Source organism: Neopelma chrysocephalum, unplaced genomic scaffold (genome assembly GCF_003984885.1).
Source record: "Neopelma chrysocephalum unplaced genomic scaffold, ASM398488v2 Primary Assembly neopelma1_119, whole genome shotgun sequence".
Classification (NCBI taxonomy): Eukaryota; Metazoa; Chordata; class Aves; order Passeriformes; family Pipridae; genus Neopelma; species Neopelma chrysocephalum.
The window spans coordinates 1,239,021-1,262,538 of NW_020897781.1; the positions used below are offsets into that span (position 1 = coordinate 1,239,021).

The following is a 23,518-nucleotide window of genomic DNA, read 5'->3' on the forward strand; positions in this document are numbered from 1 at the left end:
TGGGGATTTCTTTATTCTCTGTGTTACTGGGGATGTTTTGGAAGACTGGGAGGCTGTTTTGTTCTGGGTTCAGCCAAACTCCCTTGCGAAGGAGAATATCCATTAATGTTAATGACCTCCCCTTATCCTGTGTCCAGTGGGTGAGTATCACTTACCTTGTCAGGAGGAGGTGGATTTTCTCCTTTACAGTGGGATTTCACTTTCTGGAACAGCTGTTGAGGATAGTTCACTGCAATGCTGTGAACAGCACATGTGTACAGGTCTGTGCATTGGCACAGACATTCATGGTGTGATTTTATTTTTTAGGAATTTAAACTGATGAATATACAGACATTTAAAAAATTAGAATTCTGGTGAAGAGCGTGCACCAATGTCCTGCTATAGTAGAATTTTTAAAGTTAACATTGTTTGGTTTCCTCTGCCCCTTCTGATTTTGATCAGTGAAGCTGAGCAGCCACAACTCCTTCCTGAAGCAGTCATTCCTCCAGCGAGGAAATTCAAGGGAGCAGCTGTGCCTGTGAGACTTGCACGGGTGGAGGTGGGAAAAGTGATATTTCAGGCAATGTGGTACTTTGCAGTTTCCAGAGGTTTGTTGCTCAATGCTTCAGCCTTGGAGTGAAATGAGAAGTACTGCTGTTAGTCTGCTTCCAGAGGCTAATGACACTGAAATATTGGGGGTGTTGTTCATGGAATTAGCCCTCCATCCCTTTATTTCAGGGTAGTTCTTCCTAGCAGAGATCTAACAGTGGCTGTCCAGTGTTGTTTCAAGCAAATTCTCCCTGAGTGACCAGTGCTGGTACCTCCACCCACAGCCCTGTTGCACAGCTCCACATGTTTTCTTGGAAAAATCTATATCCCCCTTTCTGCCCCCTTCCAGTAAAATTCTTTGCAGTGTCTTGTACCAGGTCAGGTGGAGTTTTAGTCCTCCCTCTCTTCCTCTGGCCACTGGACCTGTTGTTACCCTTTTCAGTGCAGGCATTCTTTGGGATGCTCTGTGAGTATTTAATTCCCTAAACTGGCAGAGAACTGTTCTTTTTTTTTCTTGGCTGTAATAACACTTTGCCATTTTAATGGGTTAAATACAACTTCCAAAAGAGTCAGCAATCTTGGCAGAAACTAAAGTATTACCAGTTTCATGAACCTTGATGGGATCCTTTTGGGAAGCTGAAAAGAAAATTAGTCTTTGTAAGATTGAACTGGCATGGATGTATTTAGAATGCTAAGGCTGGCTTCCCTAAAAACCTGTCAGGTTTAACCTGAGTCTTCTCAGCCAGGTGGTACCAGTTATATTTACCTGGTCCTGCTGGAAGCAGCTGCCTGTTGTGGTAAAGCTGACTAAGGCAGTATATTTTGGTACACACATAGTTAAACACTCTGCTGGTTAATCCAGGAGATTACCTTTCTCCAGAGCCTTCCCAGAGAAGCCTCTTCAGGGCATCCAGCTTGGTTAGAATACAGAGCAGGGAGCAGATGGCTTCTTGCTGCTGAACACAACTGTTTTTAAAAATACAGGGCAGCTTTCAGGACTGTGAATTAGAGCCACGTGTGAAAACAGCAGGACAGATGATACCCTGGTTTATGAAGCACTCGGAACTTAAATAACTCGCACCTTTATTGTCTGTTTCATATTTAAAAAAGCCAAAGGTTGCATTCCTAGTAATAATACTCCTCTGTTCCCTTAAATAACAAGCTTCCCAGATGAATTCCCATCACCACCTTGTCCTCCACTCTTCTGCCAAGCTCGAGGTGTGCATTTCACACCAGTTTGGAGAAATAAGTGCTAACACCCTGTTACACCAAGCTGTGGATCCCCTGGACTGTTCAGATGGAAGCAATTAAGGATGCAGCAATGTGGAATTGTATTCCTGTGCCTGCAGACTGATAGATACCACCTGGGTCAAACTGAATTCATTTTTATTAAACGAATTTGCCCTAATTTAGCAGTGGAGATTTTGTTAATCGGAACAGGGTGTATGGCTGTGATCTGCAGCTTCTGTCACCAAGGGCATGTTGGATTGATGTTACAGGAAGCTTGTTGTGCTTAAACAGAGCTGCAGACTTTAAACAGCACCAATACTGTAATGCCCTGGAAGCTCCCATTTGAAGCAATATCTTCTTTGGGAGAGCTAACTAATGTGTAAAATTCCAATCAGGATGCTTTTTTCCCTTCCTTCCGACTTCAGAGGTCCCTGTCCAAGAGCAGTAGTGACAGACACTCCCTGGCTGGGAGCTGCTGGTGGGGGACTGGTGTGGTGGAGCTGCAGGGAGGTTCCCAGGAGGGTGTGAGGTGATGGTCATGGAGCAGCAGGAGCTGTGCAGGGAGCCAGGACAGCAATGGAAGCAGGCTGGTGTGATTAGATAGATTACCAGAGAGATGTCAGGATCATCGGTCTTTGACCTCAGCTCCGGGATGGAGGGGCCTGGGAGGCTCCCAGTGGGAAAGGCTGGCCTGGAGGGTCGTGCCTGCTGTGTGCCCGGGTGTGGGGTTTCGTTCCTGAAATATGTTTTTCCTTTCACTGAATCAGATTATGCCTGAATAAGTGAGTTGTTTGTATTGTGTCTTACAGCACTCAGTAATTTTCCTCCCATACAGAGAGCTTTTGATACTGAACAGTGTCCTTGAAAAGAAAAGATTTTCTCTACCTACCCACACATTCACCTTCCAGATTTGGGGTGCAGTTTGAATTCTTAGCCAGAGCATTAGAGTTTAGACCTTTTATTATCAATAGTAATAATTTATATCTTCCTATTAGGCTGTTTTGTATTAAACTTGGTAGAATTGCCAAAGACTTCTTGAAGGAGATTAAGATGAGAGTTTGGTTTAGGTGGTGCATTCCAGTTAAAACAACTGGACTTGGAGCAGAGTGTTAAATGAATGTGGAGTCGGAGAGGCCAAATGTGGGAGAGAATGAGCAGCAGGGTCTGAGCTGAACAAGACAGTGGTGACATGTCTGTCCACATCCTTGTCACCTGGTCACCCTTGTGTGGGTGGGACAATTGCCATGTGTTGGTAGAAGCAGAGCTGTGGTTCTGTGAGGTGTGAGGTCACAGCTCCACCCAGGCAGCACAGAGGGGGATGTCTGAGAGCGTTGCTTTCAGCCAGCCTTGGGAAAGCTGGAGTTATTAAGTTTGTTATATAAGACATAGGGTTAATTTAGAAAAGTCTGGTGCTTTAAATATCTTTTTCAAAGGCCGCATAATCTGGTGTAGGCTAATTGTAATGACATAATCCAAAAATAGCCAATAGTCTTTTCTTGGATGCTCATCCTGGCTGCAGTTCTGCAGCTAAAGAACAGCAAAGCTGATCTCCTCAGGATGGGAGGGGACATAACCAGATCTGTCCCTGCCATGGCACAGGGGACACCTCTGGGGTCTGCCGTGTTTGGATGTGGAGCAGGAGGTTAATCCATGTTCAAGTAGCATGGGTTTAACTAGAATGCATGTTAAATGTTGGATCCTCAACTTTAAATTACAAGAGGGGAGATCTCCATCTCTCAAAGTGGGCATTCCCTCTTTCCTCGTGGGATGCACAGGCCTGGGCACACTGGACTTGCCCTAAGGATTCTGTTTGACCTGGTGTCAGTGATAAGATGGGGGACTGGAGTTCGGGAGGTGTGGGGAGGTTTGGGTTTTTTTGTTAAAATGTAATTCATTGTTTTTATAGATATTACCACAAATAATCTTCTTTCTTAATCTGAATATTAAGAAGTATCTTTAGGGGTGTGTTATGCAGTACATAGCTGTAGCTGTACCTCAGCTGTTGATTTGGGCTTTTTGGAAAGAAGAGTTGAGTATACACAGTGTTGATTCAGGATGCCTGGTGTTGTGCTGAAAATGTAATAGTTGTTTTCACTGGTAATTCACTGAGTTTTGTAACTTTTTACCTTCCACACGTGTGAAGAGCCATTTCAAAGCACATTTAAACCTTATAAAAGCTGAATTTTCACATGCAAACCCTGGCTTTAAGGATGATTTGATTCATGACATCTGTTTTATTCTTTGTTTAAGCATTTTTTAATCTTTTTGTTTTGACAGGGGCCGGTTCTCTCCTCAGGTTAGCTCAAGATGGCAGACCAGAGGCAACGCTCGCTCTCTACCTCTGGGGAATCCCTATACCATGTGCTGGGGCTGGACAAAAATGCCACTTCAGATGATATCAAAAAGTCTTACAGGTAAAAGTTTGAGTTTTACACCTGTCCCAGTAGCACAAATGGCTTTAATTCAGTGTTCAGCAGATGGTCTATTTACACAGGGGCCTGAGCTGGTATATTTAGACCTTTTGCAAGAAAAATATGTAAGAAAAACAGGTGAAAACTTGGTTGCTTCTTCCAAAACTTGGTGTGAAAATGTGTTTAGGCTTTTAAATTTTTCCATCTAAATTCTCAATTTCCATCTGAATTTCCAAGCTAAATTCTCAAATACGCAGTGTCATTCTGAAAGGTCTTTGTTTAAAGTTGAGTAGAATTTTAAGACAGTGTGATCAGAGTTAAACTCTTCCTGTTAGGCAGCCTTGTGTCTGGTTTAAGGGGAGCACAGATGGGCAGAACTGCCTTTTTGTCCATCATTTCCACTCGAGTGAGGTATAGATTGAAGATGCAAATAAGGATGTAAATGGAGTAGCAACACTTACTTTTTCCTAAAATTACTTTCAAAATTTCCTATTCTTTGTGGAGTTACTAGTTTAAAAGAGGATTCTTTTTCTTTATTTCTTTTCATAAAGAGTTGGACACATGAAATGGCTTCATATTGTTTAACTAATAACAGAAAAAGGGTTCTGCAACATCATCCCTTTCCATGTTCCCTGACCAAATAAAAACAACAAAAAAAAAGAGTTCTATAACATCGTCTGATTCCACATTCCCAAAAAATCTACTTAAATGCAATTGCTGCTCTGTGGCAAGTGGCAATGTGTATGGAATTACACTAGGGGTCAGCATCACCTTTCCATGAGGATACTCTTTGGCAAAATTGTTTTCTTTTAGTTTTTAACTTTTACCAGAACTTCTTCCCTTCCAAAGTTACATTTGTAATACCAATGGCAACGACATGGTGAAGTCTAGGAATAAACTGGGTCCCCAGATTCTCAAAAATTAGCTGCATCTTCCTAAAAATTTCAAGTGGAAGTTTGAATCAATTATCTTCGAGCAACTGGAAAACAATCTTACCTTCTTGGGGGAAAGACTGCAAGTTTTTCCTTTGGAGGAACAGCCCCACGGGGTCCTGGGGTGAAATGTAGCTGCTTCATACTTACCTGAACCTTCATCTCATCTCGTTTCCTCTGCTGCTCCTTTACCATGTTCAATCCAAACATCCTTTGCCGGCCTGTGGGCTCTGGGGTTTGTGTATGTGTAGGAAATGGGAAGTGAAAATTATTTATCTATTGCTGCCTGATTAAACCCTTTCCAGGTTTATAGAAGTTCCCTGTAATTATAAAAACTGTGATTATTTCAGCCCTCCCTGAGGCTGGGGCACAAGTGGCAGCCATGGACATTATTCACCTGAGCAGCATCATGTGCAGTGGGAGTATTCCAAGGGCCATTCAGTTTTTCACATGCTGTGAGATACTTGCAGGCACATCCAAGGGCTTGCACACATCTTTATTTTATGTTCTGTCTAAACGTTGCCCCACTGTGAAGCTGATGTGGAATCCTCTGCAGGCTCCTCTGGTGTTTCTCAAATGTGTGACTTTGTGGTCATTTTCTGTGGTGGAGAAGAGGCAGCCCAGAGTTCCGTGTCATTTTTGTACTGGGAAGCACGTATTTTCTGTTTCTAAGGAGGTGCTTGCCCAGTAATTTCTGCTGGTTTCTGTAAATAGTCTGGGCCATGTGAGAACTAGCACATTTATCAATGCTTAATCTGATTTTTTTGTTAGTTGTAAGAGATCTGGCCTGATTAGGGGAGGTGTACGTTGTGATTTCCTGATATCTCGAAACTCAGAAGCGTTTTCTATTCTAGCAAACCTTGAACTGAAAAGTACTTTGTTCCTGCACAGGAATTGGTGAATTAACCACAAGTGATCGTCTGTTCTATTTTTGTGTTCAGACACTGCAGAAGCAGCAGTTCAGACACTGTTCAAGTAGCTTCTATTTACTCTATGGTGCTATACCTTAGATCTGTGGTGTGATTTTTTTGCTGTAGCAGGAGCAAAACTTGCTGGTGGAAATTGCTGGAGCTGAGGGTAATAAAAAGCACAAGTACTTTTCTTCAGTGTCATTTTTTTTTTCTGTTGGATTTCTGAGGGTCAAATCCAACAGTCTGAAGTCAATCCTGTGAGCTAAGCTAGACGCTGCTGTAGCCCTTTTTTATCATCTAAGGAAGAATCATCAGGGAAGTTGAATCACAGATGAAGGAAACATGAAAGTCTCCCTTGCGTGGCGGGCTACGGAATTAAAAAAAAACTAAATAAAAAAAACCCAGGAACCCAAATCCCAGTTTTCAATCTATAACGATCTCTCTCTTTTTTTTTTCCTTTCTGCAGGAAACTGGCATTGAAATATCATCCTGATAAAAACCCCGATAATCCAGAGGCAGCAGAAAAATTTAAAGAGATCAATAATGCCCACGCAATATTGACCGATGCCACAAAGAGGAACATTTACGATAAGTATGGGTCTCTGGGGCTCTATGTAGCAGAGCAGTTTGGTGAAGAAAATGTGAACACATACTTCGTGCTGTCCAGCTGGTGGGCAAAGGTAAATAAAAGGGCAGGGAAGTTATTCTGGGTTGGCATCAAAAGCTCTGTAAGAGCTCCATTTGATAACTGTGGTTTAGTTTTTTGGAAATTTGCTGCGTTTCTGACACCTGGTAATTAACCCTCTTCCTGCGTTGTGATCTCTGGTTCAGAAGTGTTTTTCTATGATCTTTTGGTGATACAGGCCTAATACAAAGACTTATGTTACTAATGGAAGCTTCCATTCTGGTGGAATTAAAAGTGATGAGGATCTGGGGGGGTATTCTCTGGTAATATCTGCTAAATAGTTTTGCAAAATGAGTCCTGACTGTGAACTTGAGCTCACACAGAAGTCTGCTTACATTTCATTGCGTGGGTGCGTATTTCTACCCTTTGCCAGCGTTGCCTCCCTCTCTTGATTCCCCTAAGTGAGGGAACAATTATATCACTGTGCTGGTTTGATATCTGTAAAATCATTGTTTTCAAACAATTGTACAGTGACCTACAGGAAGACTTTAATTTAGCCCTGTTTGTCACTGTGATAAGCACCTGGCAGACCTGGCTCTCTTGGAGCTGCCTTGCTCATACTGGGAGCATCAAACCTCAGTGCCCTGAGCTCCCTGCCATGTCCACAGCCTTGGGCTGGTCCAAGTCCCTGTCGAAGGTACATCATGACCTGTGCATCAGCCAGCACGGGTCAGTCTGTGTCAGGGATATTAATGCAAGCTACAGTCTGTTCTGAACTGTTGTGCCTCTTGGTTTTAATACAGATACAGTCTTAGACCTGTATGTTCTTCCAGATGCAGCAGAACAAATAGTCCACTTAATCTAAATTGTAGGAATTCTTCAAGCAAACCAGGTTGTCAGTATTCACCTCAATGTAAAATGGGGAGAGCCATAGTTTTGCACATAGTTTTAAATCTTTCTTTTTGATGAGGTAATAAAGCTGTAGCTGGTGAGTTCTGTCTCTGCACTGTTGTGTTTTTGCTCTCTGGTTCCATATCCAACTCTCACAAACACCATGGTCACAGTGCAGTAGGCACAGGTTATGACTATTTCTGTGTTTTCTGTCCCTTGCAGGCCTTGTTTGTGTTCTGTGGGCTCATCACAGCCTGCTACTGCTGCTGCTGTCTGTGCTGCTGCTGTAATTGTTGCTGTGGGAAGTGTAAACCGAAACCTCCCGAAGGCGAAGAGCAGGAATACTATGTCTCTCCAGAGGACTTGGAGGCACAGTTGCAGTCAGATGAAAGGGGTAGGTGAAAACTGCTGCTGGATGTCTGGGATAAGCATCAGTCCCTGCCAGTCCCATCAGTGAGCTGGTTGAGGGATCAGCACAGGTCTTGGGGTGTGGGTGATGAGCAGGGAGTGTTTGTGGCACTGTGTGGGTGATGCTGACACTGGATATAGAGTTGCTGAAAACTCCCAGAGGGTCTTCACTGAACTTGATGGGATAAGCTTCAGAGCAGTCAGTGACCATCATTCATCTTCCTTCCACATCTCTGCTGGTAACATATGGGCCAGTCATGTGTGACTGCAGAAAGGGGCTCTTGTACCCCAAAGGTTTGGGGTGTCAAGGCAGCTTGAACTGCGTCAGGTGTAAAGGAGCTGACACTGCTGCCCCAGTAGCTCTGTCTGATACAGTTCATGAAGGTATAAAGCTCTTTCTGTGGAATTAAACTAATAGTTAAAAAAAATTGTAGAGCCTTGTGTAAGCTCTGATGACATTTTTAGTGGGCACTGCTGAAGGTGGGTGAGGATCAGCTGCTCTTACAGGGAGAAGGAAATATGATAAATATTCCACGTGTAGACTTGAGTCGAACGCTGTGTGTGCACTGAAAATCAGGGAATTAACATCACACTCTCAGAGCAGCGTGAAACTGTGTTATCAGAGCATTGCAGGGAGATGTGACTTGTGCTTACCAAAACATACAGTGCTGTGTTTGTTCCTTGGTGTCCTAAGCCTTTTGTCTTCCCTTTTCAGAGGCCTCAGACGCACCTATTGTGATACAGCCAGCATCAGCCACAGAGACAACCCAGCTCACAGCTGACTCTCACCCCAGCTACCACACTGATGGATTTAATTAAGTTAAGGAAACACTGTCATTAGAATGGATTAAAAAAAAAAAAATAAATACATGGCCAACTCAACACTAGAATCATGAACATTAGAAGTAGAGAATGGGGAGGGGGAATAATTCTGCCACAGTAAGAAGGCAGCTTTCCAACCTGCCGAAAATATTTTGTAATCCCTTCAGCCTTTTGTCACCTTTCAGTGTCGTATCTCGATGATACGTGAAGTGCTGTAGCATGCAGTATTTAAAGCAGTTTAGCTACGGTCTTATTTGTTTCCTTTCTTTTGGTTTTTATTTTCCCTGTTTTGTTTTGGTTTTTTTTTATAGCATGTATGGAGTTATGTTCAATGTCTGTGGTGTAACGTATTGAGTTGTCACAATATCAGTGCGATGGAGACATTCTGCATTTTAAGCAGCAGTACTGACCTACAAAAATTAGGTTCAAAAACCATCACAGAAGCCACTGTTCTTCTGTACAGCTGAGCTCTCAAAGACCTTTAAAAGTTGAGGATTTTCATTTGAGTGCAACAAACCGAGTCTTTAATTCCTCCTATTCCTGCGTTTTTATCTAAGCAAGTTTACAAAGCCAAGAACCAAAAAATGCCAGTCCTGCAGAGCTGGAGTCCTCTCTAATGCTGGTTTTCAGCTTAAATAAATCTACCTTGAAACATAAAAAGGGAGAGATGCCAATCTTTGAACAGTAAATTGAACAGCTCGTTGTGTGTGAGGCGAACTCCAATGACAATGGAACCAAAACCAACTGGGAATGGGCTCCTGTGGTGGTGGCAGTGAGATTTTAACTCCAAGCACAATTCTGTTTTGGTTTGAGTTCAGTTGTTTTCCTGAAATGCTAAAGACCAAATAGTGCAGCTTTGTTTCTGAATGCATGAGAATATTAAAGTGAAACTGGTTAATTGGCTCTCACTGAGGAAGTGAGTAAAATGCAGGCAACAGCAGAAGTGTTTCAAAAAATTGGTTTGTAAAAATTTGTTCTGATAATTTGAGATTTTAGTAGAAAAATGGGGTATTACCTCTCTTTTTTTAAAGCTTTTATAATACACTAACCCTTTAATTTTCTCATGAACACCTTTGTGAAGTACTTAAATGGGTTTTTAAGAACAAGCCACCTTTCTTTGTGTTTATATTGTATAATTTGCACATTGTCTTGCATTTAGATTTGTTTACACCAGTGTTTTTCTTTTCCTCAGAACAACTGTGTGGAAACCACTGGAAGGTTTCCTGTTCTATTTTGAAACCAAATCAAGTCCAAATTCTGCTCTAGTAAACCATGGTGTATTGAATTTAACTGTTAAAAAGGCATTTTAGGCAGCTGCTGAGTTGCTGGTGTATTTTGTTGTCAGTAATCCTGCTTTAGAGGATACAGAATCAGGATCTAGAACAGCTACAGAGAACCCACACTTGGCACTTTGAGCGGGTAATTACGGCCTCGTTAGTTTTGATCGTTTTGCTTTTTATCACTCTGGTGTCCTTTGCACCCTCGTTTCCCTGTTTTGTTTTTCCCCCTCTTTCTGTGGAGGGGCTCTTGGCACCTTCCCACTGCACCTGCTGCTCCAGGGGTTACTTGGGAGCAGCGTAAAGCTCTGTTGGTCTGTAGGAAAACCGCCAGGATAGGACGGGGACTCTCCTGCCAGAGAACCATTTGGAATATATTTCCCCACTGTCTCTGCATGAGCAGCGGTGATGGAACACGTAAAATCCACCGTGAAACCCTGTTAAACAAGCTGGATAGGAGAAAATGTTCTTAACACGGTCTCAGTGCTCAGTGAGGGATGTTTGCACACCCAGACTTCGCTGTAGCTGCTGGTAGAAGCATGTTTGCCTGCATGGGAGCTTGGTGCAGATCAGCATGCTTTTGGTACCACATCAGGCCCCCAGAATTCAAAAAAACCCCCATGACTTTTAACTAATGGCTTGATTTCAGTAGCACACTCCTTAAGTCATTTCTTCCTTGCCCACAGTCCTTTTAGACCTGAAATGTGGTAGTTTACTGCAAGATACTTTTAACTTTTTCTGTCTTGGGTGGCCTTGAGGACATTTGAGTATGATTTGGCTTGAGGTCCTTATTTAATAATGTCTTTGTTTGACCTCGTGGAAGGAAAAGCAGTTTTTAGGCTTACATCCAACTTTTGATGGTCCTTCTAGATTTTACCTGAAGCCTGTTCTTCATGTAGAATTGCAGGCTGGAATATGCTTGGATATCTGTAGGCTTTGTCCCTAAACACTTGCTGGTTAAAATCGCCCTTGACTATGCAAATTGTGTTCTTGGTAAAAAAAAAACTAAGGTGTTGGGGATTTTTGGCTTTGTAAATGAGCGTGGCTGATTGGAGAGAGCTGGTGGATGGGGAAGGGACCTGTTACAGTCCCTGTCCCCACGTTCATCTTGGTGGTAATACAGAGCTGGTTGTTGCGGAGCAGCTTTGCCCCATGTGCTGGGGGCTGGTTGTTGCTGTTAATTTGGAATAATCCTCTTATTTCTTAACCCCTCTGGGCTGTTTCCATGGAAGCAGGGAGGCTGGTGGGAAGTTGTGGCTCCAAGGAGGTGTGGGACACACCTGGAGTCACTCTGCAGGCTCCTGATGAACCAAAATGTGGGCAGCACGTGAGGACCAGAGGCAGCACCATTATCCATGGGGAAAGTTGACATCCAAGATAAATCTACAGTTTTAGTTCTTTGCTTAGCAAGGGATGAGTTTGGAGAGAGACTGCTTTCCTGTCAGTTGTCTGTGGGTGGTGTGTGAACAGGAAATTAGTCTGTCACGTGCCAGAGTGATGTTAGATGCTCCAAGGGAAACCACTCTGAGATCCCAGTTACAGAGAATGATGGAAAAACATAATTCTACATGAATATTCATGTTTTTTTAAGCTGTTTAAAGTTTACCCATGTTACTGTCTAATCTCTTGACTTTAGGATTGTTGTGTATTAATGAAGTTCTTGAACTATGTGATTTAAACATTCCTCCTTTAAAGCCAAAACCATGTAATTGGAAGATAAGTAGATTAATGCCCACTTTTCCCCTCTTGGAAGGAAGGTACAAGAGTACCCTGGGTTCTAACATGAGTTACACTTAAAAATGGCCAAGTGGAATCCTAGGAAATGCAAAGTTATATTGGGAATCATGTTTTAAAATCTGGTGGAGCAGCTCAGACAGGAGGTCTGAGCTTGGGCAGGTGGAGCTGCAGTGTCCCAGCACTGCGTCCCTGACCTGGCTTAGTGCAGAATGTTTCCCTCCAAAATCAAACCTGAGCACTGTCCATCTCTGTCCAACATCTTACCAGAATCAAAACTTGAGCTTGGATTTTATTTCTTTCTTTCTTTCTTTAAAGTTGTATCATTTGTACAAGTTGCCTGAGCCCTCCGTTTTCGGTCGTTCAGCCAGCTCCGTCCAGCTCCTCCAACCTCTCCAGCACTGATTTCCTTAGCACTTGTCGCTCCATCAGGGTGAATCCTATCTGGAGAGCTGGTGTTCAGGACCACTGGCTTTATCCCTGAGCTGTGTTGCATGGAGAGTCATTCCTAGCTTAGGCTGAGGAGGGAAAGCCGCTGCCGAGAGCGCTCGGGTGCTGTCTGTCCCTCCCGGTGTGTGGAACTGCTGGAGAAGGAGGTGCTGGATCTGCCCTGCCCGTCCTCCCTGGGGATGGGGGCATCCCCAATGCACTGTACTGGAGGGGCATTGCAGCCCTTAAATGCCAGTCTCATTTTGTTAGTGATTTTTGTAGGAAATTCTTAAATATTTATCTGTATATAAATTTATGTAAGCCTCGGTGGCGTCCCGTAGGGTGTCGGTTTCTGCTGGTCCCATGCAGTGACGTTTTAGAGAAATGTTCCCTTTTTAGTCTTCTTTTTAGATTTGTAAGCTTTTTAAACTGCTTTAGATATTAGCACTCCTAGTGTTCTTACAGTGGGATGCTCTTGGAGGTTTGGAGGAGCAGAACTGAGGAGTGCTTGGGCACAGAAACACCCAGTCCTGAAGCAGGGCTGCGGTCAGGGCAGTGCAACTCTCCAAACCCTTCCTGTCAGCCTGGAAACACCCTCACACAGGTGTAACCAGGGCAGGAGCCTGATGGAAAAGCTATTCCTGTCCCACAAGGTGGTGGTGTGGTGTGGCGGGACACCAGTGCACTTTGGGGGGCTGTACCAGGGCGTTTGTACCACACACACTCCATGAGAGAGGCACCTGCTTCTCTCACCTACTTTGTGCCCTTCGTCTGTCCCTGTGCCCTTCAGTCTTTTGCCATTTCTGGATAATTTAGGAAATTTGTGCTGCAGGTTTTTTGTACCCAGTGTACCTGTATCTTGGCATCATGTTTAACAGGTGACCCCGGCAGGTGGTCAGGGTGGCGTTTGCAGCCCCCACCTTGTGTTAATAATTCCAGATGGTGTTTAAATGCGCGTTAATCTCGGAGCACTGAGCTGTAACCCCCCAGTACTCGTGTTTGTAGTGTCAGGTTGGTATAAAACTTCACATGCTTCATCATCTGGTGCCGCTTCTCTGTGTTCTAGTGGAAATCATCTAGTTTGTAGTGTCTCATTGCACCAACAGCTGCTTAAAATCTCTCGAAAGAATCATAACCGGTAGCTCACCAGGTGGCAGGAAATTTGTCAGTGTTCAGCTCCCACAAGATCCGTTTTCTGCTCCATGAACTGCCTTGGGAGACTTACTGGGACTATCTGGGACTCGGCAAGACTGCAATTCCCGTGTCCTTCTAAGAAGACGCTTTCTTTACGAGGAGAAGCCGCGGGAGGGAACCTGGCTGTCCTTGATGTTTGCACAAGCCAAATGCCAGAAATCTGGAAGACAAACTTTCATTATGCCGATGTTACATGCACAGTTGATTTTGGTATTAAAAGGATAGATGCTGGAAATTTCTGGTGGTTATATATATATATATATATATGTATATGTATAGAGGAAGCTCTTATATAAACTGGCTGTTCATTCCCGAGTGCCATTGTCTTCTCTGCTCCCTCTCCCCACAGCCAGCCCTGTGGGTGTGCTCTTGCAGTCTGTGAGCGGTTGCTTGTCAAACTATTCCGAAAATTTAACAATCTACTTGAACTCCATGGGCTGCCCCTTGTCCTGGCCCCCTCTGCCTGCTCCAGCTTTCCTTTGGAGGAGAGAAGGGAGACCCGACAGAGGGCACAGGGGCAGCTCTGGAGTGACTTGGACTTGTGCAGCTGGTCCGTGGGGTGTTCAGATGTGGTCGATGTGTTCGTCACTGGAGCTGTGATAGAACACATTGATTTGGGGTTTTTCTCTACTTTTTACCACGTTGGACTCCCTGGAGCGGGGCTGGGTGAGCTCACAGAGCAAGGTCCACCCTGTGCTGAGGGCTGTGGGCTGCAGCATCATGCGTGTGTATGTATGTATATATGCACATATGTATATATTTATACAACAGGTGTGCACCTAGGACTTGCTGCTGGTTTTAATCTGGTGATAAAAACATGAAATTTGGCTCAAAGTACTGCTCTGAATTCAGCCAGACAAGTGGAAGGTGTGTTCTTCTTTTGTGCTTCTTTCCTCTCAGCTGCAGGAAAACCCAAACCAGACCCATAGGGTCAAAGGACTGCTGAGGACATGGAGCCTGTTGTATAAATAAATGGATCACACAAGTGGAGGAAGCACCTTCTGCTCCCCACGCTCTGCTGGGGTGAGTTCCCACGTGAGCAGTGTGGTGTGTTTGCACGGCCGGGCGCAGTCCCTCCGCTTGCACGTTGGTTCCATAAGGACTTGGAGTTACTGAAATTCCTAAACCTGAAGCTGGCAGTGATCCATGTGAAGGCACAATAGTTGTGGCCAATGTACGTGTGAGTCCCACCACGTCCCCTCTAGACATGCTGGGTGGAGCTGCTGCCACCCTCCTCCTCCTCCTCAGGCCATTCCTTCCAGGGGCTGTTCCTGACATGCAGCACACCGGGGGGTTCCTGCTTCACAGCAGAAATGGGGGAATACTGGGGAGATTTTTACTGCTGGCACCTCTGAAGTTCTGTTTGTGTCCATCATGGTTGATGAACTCCGAGTTTGCCAATTCCAAACGCGCTGTTTCCTTGCTGGATGCTGAGCCAGTCGCTGTCATTCCTTCCTCCCTCTCATCCCACTGTCGCCCGCCAGGCTGGGGCGGGGTGTGGATGGGTCGGTTGGTGTCACTGCTGACATCCCAGGCAGTTTATGTTCATTTTGCATGTGAGCAAGGCCCTGAACTGTGTAATTCCTCATGGGGTTTGGTTGTCCCGGCCTCCTTACGGAGCCGGCGGGAGCTGAGGGCGCCGGGAGAGGCGCGTCTGCGTTTGCACTGCACTTCAACTCGGGTGGGGGGTGGGGGTAGGGGGAGCCCATCTTTAAAAAAGGAAAAAATAGTAAAAAAAATAAAAAACCAAACCCACCACAATCGAAGTATAAATGCATCTGAGAAGCAATTATAATATAGACATATATCTATTTTGTTATGTTACTAAAGGACCATACTTTGAGTTGTCTGTAAGTAGACGTGGCTGTCTGAACTTTGTGGATTGTAACACTCGATACTACTGAGCTCCTGTACATACCCGCAGCGACGGCAGAAGGAATTATTTTCTGTTTTAGCATGGTAATTTGTGTCTTGTATGTCCGAATATAAACTAAAATAAAGATTGCTAAGTTATCGGAAACCACTGTTGTAAAATAAATGTTTTCAATGCAGAAATGCCCACCGGCTTTTTCTTTCCACGTCTGCACGCTGGAAGTTGGTGCGAGAGAGAGGGACTGTGGGACATGGAGGGGCTGGGGGGGAGATGGGAGAGGTCACCTGTCCCTGGGACGGGCACATTGTGTGGGGTTTGGGTGCAGGGTCCCTGGGGCATGGAGTGCAGTTGCTCCCCTCTGCCCCTCCTGCACCTGCCATAGGGTCCCAGCTGGTTCTGAGCCTTTAAGGCTAAAGATCTTCATGTGGTGCCAGAGTCTGGCAGGTATTTGGGGTGTAAGTGCAGGTTAGAGTTGTCAGGTGGGGTGGGAAATTGTTTCAGGGTGGGGAAGGGGGCAGGGGATGTCTGACTGTCTGCAGTAAAAATACCCTTTTCTGGAGAAGCTCAGGTTATTGGACACTGTGTTTGCTCCTGATGTCACCAGCAGAGAGACTGAAGCAAAGAGGAGCAGAAGATGTGCTGAGGGTGCTACAAGACTGATGGAAGCCAAGGTGGGAGCCAAGGCAGCACAAACCCATCCTGCCACCCAGGCCTGGGGGGAATGCAGGGCTGCTCCTGCTGGGGGTGGCACCAGCATCTATTCTGACCTGCACAGCATCCCTAGGATTGTTCATTTTGGAAAGATGAGTTCCACATTTGATGGAGGTGAGCAAAAAATCGTCTTGTTTAAGTTTGGAACTGTCTGGTCAGATAGGTCTAGTGGAGGGTTCCATGGCAGAGTGTTGGAATGAGATGAGCTTTAAGGTTCTTTCCAACCCAAACCATTCTGGGGTTCTGTGACATTGTGCTCTTGGGGACCATGGGAGCAAAATTTCACCTGGAGGTGCTAAGGAAGTGCATGATGCAGTGGGTGGAGGATGCTGGAGCGGTCCAGCCGGTGTTTGGCTCATGGGCTGTGGGCTGCTGTGGCCTCACTTGGAAAGGTGCTGATGAACAGAGGGAAAAAGCTGCTGGGGCAGAGCAACCCCTCTGGAGAGGCAGGTGTGGGGTGCAGGGTCAGGCCAGGTTGGTGTCACAAAGCCAAGCCCAAGCTGCTCAACTTAGGCATGTGCTCCTTCCCGCTTCCCTGTACTCCTGTCTTGGCGTGGTCTGATCCTTATCATGATTTCTATCCTAACCCCACAAGTCTCCACTCCCTCACTGTCCCCTCTCCAGTACCCCCAGGGTGGCAGAGGTCCTGTGCATCCCTGTGCCCACCCCAGTAAGTCAGCCAGGGCTGGGATGGCTGAACTGGCCCTGGAGAGGGGATGTCGAGCTACCCCCGGTTTGCAGAGGGCCCCAGGACACTTTCTCTCCTTCCACAGTGACGGTCAGTGCCTGGGAGCCCTCCCAGACCCCCTTCAGCCCCGTCGTGCCCAGCAGCAGACCCTGCACAGACTGGGGTGGGAACAGCTGCTCCGAGCACGGGGCTGTGATTGCGGGAGGGGGATTGAGCCGCTGGGGGGGTGGGTCCGTGCCCCAGAGAGGACACAGAGTGGGGATGGAGGGGACAAGGACCCCTTGGGGGCCTGCAATGCTCTTGCTGCCGATGCTTTTACATGGATGCTCATCTTTCTCTGAGCGCTGCCAACCTCAAACGTCCCAAATCCCCAGCTGCGACACGGCGAGGTGCAGACTTGCTGTGAAGCCGGGAAGCGGCGGCTCTCTGAGCCGTTCACAGGTATACTGGAGGAGGAGAAGCCCTGGCTGGGTCCCGGGGTGCAGCTCCCAGCCGAGGAGGCACAAGCTGCACCGCTCGGAGCTCTTTATGCTGTTGCTTTTCCCCCAGGGATACATCTGGGATTGCTCCGGTGTTTGGGGGGAGACCTGGTTAGGTTATAGGTTCATGACGGGGGAGGATGCATAGAAGCACAGCAGCAGGGCGGGTACGAGGGTGACTTTAATGCACAACAGTGACACGCGGGACGCAGTGACAGGGACCCTGCCAGGCAAGGTGGGAGCTCCCTGGGCACGGCTGCAGCCCCCGGCATTCCCCCCATTCTCTGCTGTGCCGTGGCGTCTCGCTATGGGGTCGGTCTCCTTCATTCCCCCCCTTCAACGACCCTCCCTCATTTTCCTATACTCTGCAGCAAGAGTTTATTGCTGAGTGCCTTCTGGGCCAGTCTCTCCTCCCGGGACATCTCCAGGAACTCGCGCAGGAGGTGGAAGGTGAGATCCAACGAATTGGGTTTGCCGTCTCGCCTCTTGCCGGTTTGCAGCGCCCGCGGGGCTCGGGGGGCCGGGGTGGGCTCTGCCCCGTGGAGCTGGCACAGTCTTTGGGGCAGGGGATGGGCAGCAGGGACCGAGGGTCGCGGGGCGCTCATCCAGGGCTCCCAGGTGGCTTGAGGGGCCGGGGTCAGCCTGCGGGATGGACCCCGGGGCCACTGCAGGGGTGAGCAGGTCTCCGAGGGCAGGAAGAGCAGGACGAGGACGGAGGCAGCCGAAATCATCCTGACCCGCATCGCAGCCACGCCGGGGCCAGATGCCTGTAAGGGCAGCCCCCCCACAACCCGGACCCCCACATCCCCCTGCTGCGGTTAGAGGTCACTCGAGGGGCTTCACTCCATGGGGGACCCCCGCCCCAGGGATGAGATGCCCTAGGGATGGAGCCCCCCGGGGCGGGACTCCCACCTCCCCGATGGGAACTGCAGCCCCCGTCCCTGGGACAGGACCCTTCTGGGGACAGGACCCCCACGAGGGCTGGGGCCCACCCACCCGGGGACGGGACACCCTTTCTCCCGGGATGGGACACCCCTCTGGGCATGGGACACACGCGGCAGCTGGGACGGGACCCCCCAGGACCTGCGAACCCCCTGCGACGGGACACCCTCCCCCACCCCGGGATGGGACCCTCCTCTCCCCGGGGACCGGACATTCCCGGGATCGGGACCCTCCTCCTCGGGCCGGGGCTCCCGGGGCGGTGGCTGTCCCGGTTCCCGGTGCGTGTCTCACCGCTCTGCTCTCCTCCGCTCCGCTCCGCTCCTCCCGCAGGACGCGCCGCTCCGCGCCGCCCGCACCCGCGCTATATAGGGGCGGTGGGAGCCACGTGATGGAAGCGGGGCCGGGATCTGTCCGCGGTGCTGAACGGGGGGACAGCCGGGGGGACACGGGGGGACAGTCGGGGGGTATACGGGGGGTGGAGGGGCGGAGAGCCTGGGGGAGCACTTGGGGGTACACAGGAGTGCGTGGGGGTGAGAGTCTGGGGGGACACCGGGATACGTGGGATGAAGAGAGGGAGAGTCTGGGAGGGGGACACGGGTGTTCATGGGCGTGTGAGTCTGGGGGTGCATGGGGTGAGGGGGGTGAGTCTTTTTGGGGGCCGTGCGGGTGTGTGGGGTGTGCAGGGGTGTACATGCAAGAGGGTACAAATGGTCTGAGGGGTGTTGCTGTGCGTGTCGGAGGTGGGGGGGTTCGGGATGTGGGGGGGAGCCTGCAGGTGTGGGAGAGGTGGGGGGTTATGTGTGTGAGTACGTGTGTGTGCATGACAGACCCTCTGTGTGCGACAGGGGCGACTGAGGGTGCAGCAGGACCAGCTGGCTGAGCCCCACTCTCCCACATCGCACCAGGACATGTTTCCTGGCACTTGGGCCCTGGACACCCCCATGGAGATCCCTGGTCCCCTCGGGGCACGTGTGCCCATGGCAGAGGGGCACGCCGGGGCACAGTCGTGTGTGTGGGCTCTGCCCTGAGCTCTGCAGCCTTTCATGTCGCAGGGAAAGTTTTCCTGATGGCTCCTCTGGCAGCTGTTTGGGAAAGGCAGCCCTGACTCCTTCCCGGCTCCTCCCAGTGATTCCTCTCTGGCTCTCACACGGATGAAAACTTCACTGCAGAAGTGAAATGCGCTTCTGGAGCACAATTGCCCCTCTTTGGCACAGCACAAAGGCATGTTCTTCCCCTGGCCTGATCCCATCACAGACACACACCTTGGGATGCCTCCCAGAATCCAAGGGAACTACACAAGGGATTCATTTGCCTTTCCCTCCTTCTCTGACGGTATCTCCATCACCTGGCCCTTGGAGCTCAGAAATCACTTCACTTTGCAGAAGCGCTGCTGTCTCTAAAATTAAAATCCCCTCATGAGGAACAAACATTTCAAGAGAAGGGGAAAAAACCCTAACAAGCCCACATTAAATTGAACTTGAATGAATGGCAAGAACCCCTCATCCTTCTCCATGGCAGGAACTGTGTTCTGAGGGTCACTGGGAAGGGCTCAGGGGCTCTGTGGATACGACAAGTGGGGGGCTCCCCTGTGCCCCCCCAATTGCAGAATAACTCCCAGCAGCAGCAGAGCGAGCGCTGGGAGGGAAGGGGGCGGGGGAGCAGCTGCCTCCCGCTGGCTTTGTGAGCTTTGTGAGCTTTGTCAGTCCTTTTCTTCACTGAATCATTGAGATCCGCTGTCATTTCCAGTGTTCCACCTGAGCCCGCTTCTCCCCCCTGCCCCCCACGCCTGACCCCGTGCTGTCCCCCACCCTGACACTGGTGCTGAACCTGGCCCTGCTCTCCTGCCAGGGGCCCTGCCTGCAGCTCCCAGGGCATCCCCCAGACCTGCTGGGGGCTGAGGGCAAACGAGACCCCCAAAATCCCAGGAGGAGAAGGAACTCCAGGAGAAGGCTCCACCAGTGGCTGGATCCCAGCGCAGGGGAATGGAGCTGCCTGCCCTGTGCTGCCCAGCTGCTCATGGGGGGCTCCTGGAATGGTTTTGAATCGCCTTGAAGTCAGGTCAGGACTTGGTGGGTGCTGGTGCTCCCCTGCCTGGAATCACCTGTGGGGCTTGGGGGGCCACCCTGGTTTGAAAGGGGTGAGCCAGTGGCTCTAGGCAGGGATTGCTGCTCCTGCACTGGCATCCACATGGCCAGGAGCAGACACAGAGGGAGGCAGCTCAGTTCATCCCTTACCCCATGGCCTGCACTGGGGCTGGTAACTCTTTAGCCCGTTTATCTTTAGTCATTTCATTGAAAGAATGATTCTGACAAGTGCGTCTCGTACTCGTGTTTTATTTAGGAAGCTCAACTTGGAAAATTAAAAAAAAAAGCTATATTTTTGTGCTCCCTTCATAAATTACTGACACATCCAGCGCTGACAGGCCCCGTGCGCTGCCTGGGGATTCATTATCGTCACTTTTGGGCTGTAACTGTCTCTTCCTCTAGTCAGGAGTGTGAGGGGCGACGTGTTAATGATGCTTTCAGGGATGCCAAACTCACCCCTGGGCTGTGCTCACTGGCGCACAGAGGCACAAATCGGGGTGGGAGTCGGAGAGGTTCCTAATTAGGTATTTTTAATACTCGGAGCCTTCTGTCTCATGAACAGCAACTCGCACGTGGCAGCTGCTGTGTCGCCGACCGTGACAGCTTCGGCACTAACGTGCGGCCGAGCTTCCAGCAGCTTCTCCTGAGGAACAGGTGGGATTTGCTGGCCGCTTTACTCCCTTTTCTCCCTGGGGAGCTGACACGTACCCTGGTCCTTCCCCATCCTCACAAACAGCCGTGCCAGAGTGCAGATGAAGCTCCGGTGCCTCCCTGCTCCCCGCTGTGCTTCCACATGTGCTTCCCCATGAGCAGCCACGGGGCTGGTGGGGGCAGGCGCTGCCCGTCCTGCTCTGGAGAAGGCATCTCATGGGCTGACGAACCTGAGATTGACCCTGATGTTTCACCATTCTCAGGTTAGACAGTCCTCGAGGTGCCCCTCACTGAGGCAGCCGCCAAACCCCCAGCCGTGTGTCTTGTGCTCTGCACTGTGTACTTGCCCAGACCTCCCAATCTCTGAGGGATTTGGAGGAGGCAGCAGAGAAGCAGCCCCTTGACTCTGGTTTTATGGTGGGGTTATCTGTGGGACCTACCCAATCCTCCTCATATCACCCTGCATGCTCCCATGGAATCATGGAATCACAGAACCCTCTGGGTTGGAAAAGGCCTTTAAGATCACTGAGTTCAACCATTCCCCCAGCACTGCCAAGCCCACCACTAAACCACGTCCCAAAGTCCCACATCCACACTTTTAAATCCCTCTAGGAATGGTGACCCCACCACTGCCCTGGGCAGCTCCAGCACTCTTCCAGTGTTGGACAACTGTTTTGGCGAAGAAATGTCTGTAATATCCAAACTAAACCTTGGCAGGCGTGATTTGAGGCTGTTTCTTCCCGTCCTGTCACTTTTTTCCCTGGAGAAGACACCGACCCCCACCTGGCTACGACCTCCTTTCAGAGAGTTGTACGGAAAAATGAGTGTTAAAAGCTCATCAATCAAAATGAGTGCACTAAGTAGAAAATCAAAAGGAAGAGTTTTCCCAGTTTGTCACTGACAAGCTACATGCAAGGACTGAGCCAGCCTGGAAAGCTGTCAGCAAAAGACACAGAGGAAGGAAAACTGTGATCCATTTTCAGCCCCTTTCTGGATTTCTTGCTTCGTTTGGGTCCTAACACCCATGTGTGCGGTGTGCACTGAGCCAGATGCAGCTCTGGGTAACCCCCACAGTGCCAAGATTATTCAGTGGAGTGACTCTGGATTTTCCTGGGAGCAAAGGGAAGAAAAATCTTTCTGGCAGAAGCGTGAGTTTTGTGGAACTACAACCCAGTTTTACCTTCTCCAATACCTCCACTGGAAATCTGAGTGGCTTTGGGGAGTTTTAAGCTTTGTATTATGGGCTTGCAAAGATGAAAAAGAAGAGGAAAAACACAAATAGAATTAGTTTTTTAGAGCAAGGTGAAATTTTAGTAAGTTTGGGACAGAGAATAAAGTAGTGGCAGAATCCTCCCAACTGGCCCCAAGCAAACAGTGGAAAGTACTCCCCAAAATAATCAGGAATCATTTGGATAAGGGAGAAAAAGAAGGTGCAGGGCAGTGCCTGCCTTACCTGTGAAGCCAGAACCAGCTCCCCTTCTCTGCTGCCAGCCTTGGTCCCTCTGGCTCACTCTCCATCCTGCTGCCACCCCCCTGCTGGCTTTTATGGCCTTCCTTGTCACCCTGCTGAGCTGAGCTGGGCCACAGCGAGCTGCCACGCTCTCTGCTGGCTTCCTGTTTGCTCATCGAGCGGCTGTGGTAAAATTTCCATTACACGCTGGACAGGCAGGGCGGCAGAGAGAAGTGAGGCAAAGAAAGAAACCCCAACACTACTCTGTGTTTTAGTGGTTCTCTCGACTTGTTTGAAAATGAGAAAGTGCTGTTAGATGGAGAGGGAGGTGAGGAGGGATGCCCTGGGTGTGGGAGCTGCAGATCATCCTCCAGTGCCCAGTCCAGCTGCTTTGGCTTCCCCCTCCCTGTCCCTGAGGGGTGGAGAGGTCCTGCTCCTCAGTTCAACAAGAAGACCCTCCTTCCCATCCCACCCACCAAAAAGGTGTTTTCTAAATGCTGATTCTCTGAACGGAGTCACAAGGCAAAGCTCCATCCTGTCCTGACCAGGAGCTGTGGAGTTATCTGCATCCCATTCCACCCTAAAGCCACTCCAGCTCAGCCAGCAGATCCTCCAGTGTGGCCAAACCCAGACAGGAGAACAGATCCCCATCTCACGGTTTCAAGAGAGCAGATCTGGAGGGGAGCCATTTATTTTTATCTTTTGTTATCCTTGGTGTGTGCAGAAGAGTAATTTTGGCTGTAGAACATAGGAGGGAGAAGAAAAAGATGGAAAACTGCCTGCTGTGAAAATATGGGTGCTGTCAAAGGATCCAGGTCCATCTGAAGTGATGTCTCTTGGTCTGGAGGGGCACAGCCCCACAGCAGAGGGTTGGAATTAGATGAGCTTAAAGGTCCCTTCCAACCCAAACCATTTTCAGATTCTGTGATTCAACAAATGTTAACTGGAAATTTGTTGTCATGGGGAGGGGCACCTTCTACTAGACCAGGTTGCCCTGAGCCCTGTCCAAGCTGGCCTTGAACACTTCCAGGGATGGGACAGCCACAGCTTCTCTAGGTGACCTGTGTCAGTGCCTCACCACCCTCACAGGGAAGAATGTCTTCCCAATATCCCACCTAACCCTACCCGCTGTCAGTTTGGAGCCATTCTCACTTGTCCTGTCACTCCAGGCCCTTGTCCAAAGGCACTGAGGTCCAGTAAAGTCTTTTAAATGTCTTGGGTGTTTATAAATGCCTCTTTGATGAGTGA

General features: G+C 48.8%; 2 protein-coding genes across 11 annotated transcripts in view; one reads left to right on the forward strand and one right to left on the reverse strand.

Moving 5' to 3' along the window:
• Positions 1 to 15,446, forward strand: part of DNAJC5 (DnaJ heat shock protein family (Hsp40) member C5) — a 31,958-nt gene extending 16,512 nt beyond the window's left edge. For 9 of the 10 annotated variants that reach the window (XM_027697243.1, XM_027697236.1, XM_027697234.1 and 6 more), the window contains 4 exons: positions 4,036 to 4,172; positions 6,479 to 6,692; positions 7,751 to 7,922; positions 8,652 to 15,446. In XM_027697243.1, coding sequence (XP_027553044.1) covers positions 4,066 to 4,172; positions 6,479 to 6,692; positions 7,751 to 7,922; positions 8,652 to 8,755 — 597 coding nt within the window. In that variant the 5' untranslated portion in view covers positions 4,036 to 4,065 and the 3' untranslated portion in view covers positions 8,756 to 15,446. Of the gene's footprint in view, positions 1 to 3,107; positions 3,128 to 4,035; positions 4,173 to 6,478; positions 6,693 to 7,750; positions 7,923 to 8,651 lie in introns of those variants that run through there. The other variant, XM_027697244.1, reaches the window with a different exon arrangement.
• A 1,860-nt stretch (positions 15,447 to 17,306) lies between these two features.
• Positions 17,307 to 18,398, reverse strand: LOC113974392 (corticoliberin-like). Its single transcript, XM_027697483.1, has 2 exons — positions 18,383 to 18,398; positions 17,307 to 17,911 (listed from the first exon to the last, which is right to left on the reverse strand). The coding sequence occupies exon 2, from the start codon at positions 17,884 to 17,886 to the stop codon at positions 17,494 to 17,496; it is 393 nt and encodes a 130-aa protein (XP_027553284.1). The 5' UTR covers positions 17,887 to 17,911; positions 18,383 to 18,398; the 3' UTR covers positions 17,307 to 17,493.
• Positions 18,399 to 23,518: the final 5,120 nt, after the last annotated feature.

Excerpts from the sequence above, each read along its gene's own strand:
- LOC113974392 (XM_027697483.1), bottom strand. The coding sequence starts at position 17,886 with ATGCGGGTCAGGATGATTTCGGCTGCCTCCGTCCTCGTCCTGCTCTTC.